This window comes from Halyomorpha halys, unplaced genomic scaffold (assembly GCF_000696795.3).
Source record: "Halyomorpha halys isolate HHAL.00 unplaced genomic scaffold, Hhal_1.1 Scaffold617.1, whole genome shotgun sequence".
Classification (NCBI taxonomy): domain Eukaryota; kingdom Metazoa; phylum Arthropoda; class Insecta; order Hemiptera; family Pentatomidae; genus Halyomorpha; species Halyomorpha halys.
In genome coordinates this window covers 721,635-725,816 of record NW_027113876.1, presented here as the reverse complement: position 1 = coordinate 725,816, position 4,182 = coordinate 721,635, and the positions used below count along the sequence as shown (strand labels likewise).

General features: G+C 31.9%; 1 protein-coding gene across 2 annotated transcripts in view; it reads left to right on the top strand.

Annotated features, from left to right (window-relative positions):
• Positions 1-224: 224 nt before the first annotated feature.
• shg (shotgun) overlaps positions 225-4,182 on the top strand; it is a 625,987-nt gene continuing 622,029 nt past the window's right edge. For both annotated transcript variants that reach the window (XM_014427065.3, XM_067051157.1), the window contains exon 1: positions 225-396. In XM_014427065.3, the coding sequence (XP_014282551.1) occupies positions 333-396 (64 nt within the window). In that variant the 5' untranslated portion in view covers positions 225-332. The remainder of the gene's footprint in view (positions 397-4,182) is intronic.

Genomic DNA, 4,182 nt, shown 5'->3' with positions numbered 1-4,182 from the left:
TTGGAGAAAAGATACCTGATAAAAGGATATTGAAATTTTTTTTCCAAAGAGAAAGAAGACAGAAAAGAGAAGCAAGAAGGAAAAAGGACGATGAAGAAGAGGTAAATGGCGGCAGGGGGAGTTGTTGCTTTCTGTTGAATTGGAGTCTCCGATCATTCCCGAACGCTTTCGGCTTTCTCCGGCTCGGAGGCTTCCCCCCTCCACGGGACTCGCTCTCAGTCGGCGGCCGTCTTCCGTTCCTGTCCTTGTTAGCTGAGCTTGTCCTCGGCAACTCAGGATGTAAAGTCCCGTTTCTGCTACATCAACTTGACTTTTTTTTTTCAACACTCGAGATGGATTTCAGAGCTGTCATCTTCATATTAGTCGCTGTCGCAGCGCTTCCAGGCTACGCTCAAGGTAGGAACTTATGATTTTTTTATTGAAATTTAATCCTTCAAAATCAGGTATCTCCGAAAAACAATACAATTAATTTCTTATCAAAATTTTAACCGTAGAATCCACTATCAGTCCCAAGCTCGGGTCTGCTTGTAGAGTTTCCTAAACCTGTTGCTCTGTAATGCCCGTTGTCTCATCGAGTTTGGTGGTTGAGCGAATTTTTTTAATCATTTCGATTAATGGACAGAAATCAATCGTTTAAATCTCGCATATTTTGCTTATTTGTATAGGTAATAAAGGTTCTTCGTCAATTGAAAATTACAATTAGTTGTCATACATGTGCCAAAAAAATAAATTCTTTATCAAATTGGCTTTGGGGTGTTGAGATGCAGCGGCAAACTGTTGCTGGAGAGTGGTTTTGGCGGGGGAAGGGCGGAGAAGCAGCCTTCCATCTGCCTTCGGCAGCGTTAAATTCTCTCGAAAATTGTTTCCCAAGGGCTCGTTCTCGTCCGAGTTTGTTGCTTGTTCGCCGTGTACAGTTATTTGAAGTGGTTATCTTCTACTTTTATGTGTTTGAAGTTTTATTTTACTTGTTTGAATTAATAGTTATGGCTGATATTAATTCTTTTTTTTTTTAAATCTCGCCAAGTTCCTTCAATTGAACCCAGTTGAGGACTCGGTCAGCTACTTTACTGCTCTAAATAATGGCATTCATAATTGATATCTAAGAGAATGCTGGAGCGACTGTAAAAGTTGGTTGGCATAGTACAGTCGTTGGAAGCAGGCAGCTGGTTCTTTGTCCTACCTGGCAGTGCCCTTCCCCCACTCCTCTACACCTCTATACCTCTCTAGCCTTATAGACAATACCTAATATTTACCTTCTCTTCCCATATTTTCTATCCACCACAAACTTTGGCTCAATATCACTTCCTATCATCTCAGAAAATCATGATTTTATTTATGATGATAGATTTTAGATTCCAAATTTCAGTTACGTAGCTTAATTCAATTCTCTAACATTCTTTGTGGAGTAGGAATTTTACTTATCTCATATCGCTATAATGAAATTTTGAACTTTTCTGCCAAATAATTTTCAGTGTCATTTTGTATATTTTAAATTAATATAGCCATTTATTTTTTTCTAGATAAAATTATTAATATAATAAACAAGATATCGAACGATTATTGACTCGATTCGTTATTATTATTTTTATTAATACAATGTAAATTAGAAATTTTTATTCCGGTTAAGGGGACAGTTCTTGTTATTATCATTCTTGGAAATTTATAATGTACATGCGCAGTCAAATATATCAATAAATCAATGTTACATAAATGTGATAAAATACTTCTAGTTATATACAATGCTGTATAATTAATTAATTAGAAAAAAATTAGTCAGCTTCTGGGTTCGTTTGCCTTGAAACGGTTTGGAGCTGGAGGTCCTTAAACATTATTTAAAAATTCAAACAGCTTCCCCCGCCCCAAGTAGCTTCAACGTAAGAGCCCAATCTTCAAACGCTCAAGCAGTTTTCGCTTTAATATTTTGAATTATATTTCATTTTCTGAGTTATTTATCGTAATAAATCATTTTCGCTATCAATTGTAGAATGATTCATCAGTTTAATATGTATTCTCAAAAGAAAATGACAGATGAAATGAATTGCAACTAATTTTTTTTATTGAAGACTAAAATATTTAAAATAACCACTAAAACTATGAATGACAAAGAATTAAACTAAGATTTTTCAGTGAAGTTGAAATAATTTTTACTATCAAGTGCTATGTGAATGAAATATAATTGTATTATGTTGTCTATTACTAAGCTTAATAGTAAATAAGAAGCTAAATCTTATTGTTATTAAAAGCTGTTTATAAAACTAATTTATTTATTTTTGTATAAATTGTATATACTTATTTATTTTGTTTTTACAGGTATCCTGTGCAATATGTACAACTTCATATGTGATGAGTTGATAGTTTAATTTCTTATATAACCGAATATTATTTAATGTACTTAATTTTTTAATATATAAATTTTTAATCATGGCAGTGTATGTATTTTCATTTGAAACACGTTTATAAAAATGGTTCTCTTGTATGCTAGAGATAAATTAAATTCAGAACAATTCTTTTTTTTGGGGGGGGCGTTATATTTATATTATGAATAACTTTTGTAAAGTTTAGTAAAAAGATAGTTTATGATAAAATCAGAATTTAATGTTGGTCAACATCTCAGTCTACTTTAATATTTTACCTGAATTGCTGAAGACCTATTTTTCTTTTGCCATAGTTATACTATAAATATTTTGATCTATAAATAATCTTTATTTGTAAAAGGTAGTTGAATTCCGAAAAGTGAATGTTGAATTCCGTATTTTCGGCATGTTTATAGTTCTGTATCAGATAACAGTTTCTATTTTTAAACTATTTTTGTTTCACTATTGACTGCAACCCTGACCATCTTCCTATATATCAATTTTTACGGTCAACTATATATACATATATACGATAACAGTTTCTGTTTATTTTTTTATCTTTGTTAATATAAAATGTTTAGATATTTCTGTTGAACAGGGAAAAAGACACTTGGAATGCTGAGGTAAATAATCTGCGGTGCATATTTTTAAAACTTACACCATAGACGACAAGCATTGAGTTGGATTGTTGTTTTTCAGTCATTTTTAACATGAAACTAACTTCATAATTTTCTGCTTATTCATTTGATCATGATTTAGGTGAAAGTGTAGTAAAAAAATTTCTTTAAAAAAGTTTAACAAGGTGCACTTCCAGCTCTGAAATAGCTCACTGAGGCCCGAGAACTAAGTCTGGTCCACTCCTAATTTTGTTGTTCATTTTCCAAATTTTAAGTAATTAACAAGATATATGAGGACTATTATAGGAAAAGGGCAATGTTAATGTGTTTTTCTCGTCGTGAAGGAAATGTTCGGTTGCGAAACTTTATGACTAATACAAACTTTTTTCCTCCTTTCTCTCATATTGTTAATGGTTATTTATAATGAAATATTATAAAAGTACTCCGGTTAAACTTGTCTAGTTTATTTTATAACTATTTCTAAAATGATCACCGACCAAATAGTTCTCATTTGAAAATAAATTGTCTTCTATATTAGGTAATTCACCTTTTATTAGTATGTTATAAAAATAGGGATTCTAGCCAACAGTCTCTGTTAGGGAAGAGGGAAAATTTCGATTCAGTAATACGGAAGATTGTTTTTTTTATGGGTTTAACTAACAAAAGGATTGCAGAATTATAATTTTTCTTAGATTGTTTGGTGATTTTTAATGTTTGTATGTATTTATTCATTTAAGTGCCAACCATTTTTAATTTTAAGTAAATATTTATAAGAGAATATGGGAATAATTCTATGTATAATTGTGCGATTGTTGTTTTATCCTTTGTCAGAAGGATTAGAAAAAAATGGATTTCATTTATATGGCGACTTTTGGGCCCCATTGTTTGATTTTGATTTTTCATCAAGTTTTAGTAATGAAACACAAGAAGTTTATTAAATATTAATAAAGTTTTGTTAAACAAAAATTATGTAATTGATTATTTCGAAACTGAAGGATTAGGTAAAGAGAAGAAGAGTGTTATCTGATCGAATAATGGAAAGGAGGAAGTTGGTTTGGTGCACGCGAAACTTTAACGGGAAGAAGGGACCCGGAGGTCAGCTTTGCATTTATACAATTTACTTTAGGGAAGGATCAGGTATCTCAAAGTATTCTCTCTCTCTCTCTCTCTCTCTCTCTCTCTCTCTCTCTCTCTCTCTCTCTCTCTCTCTC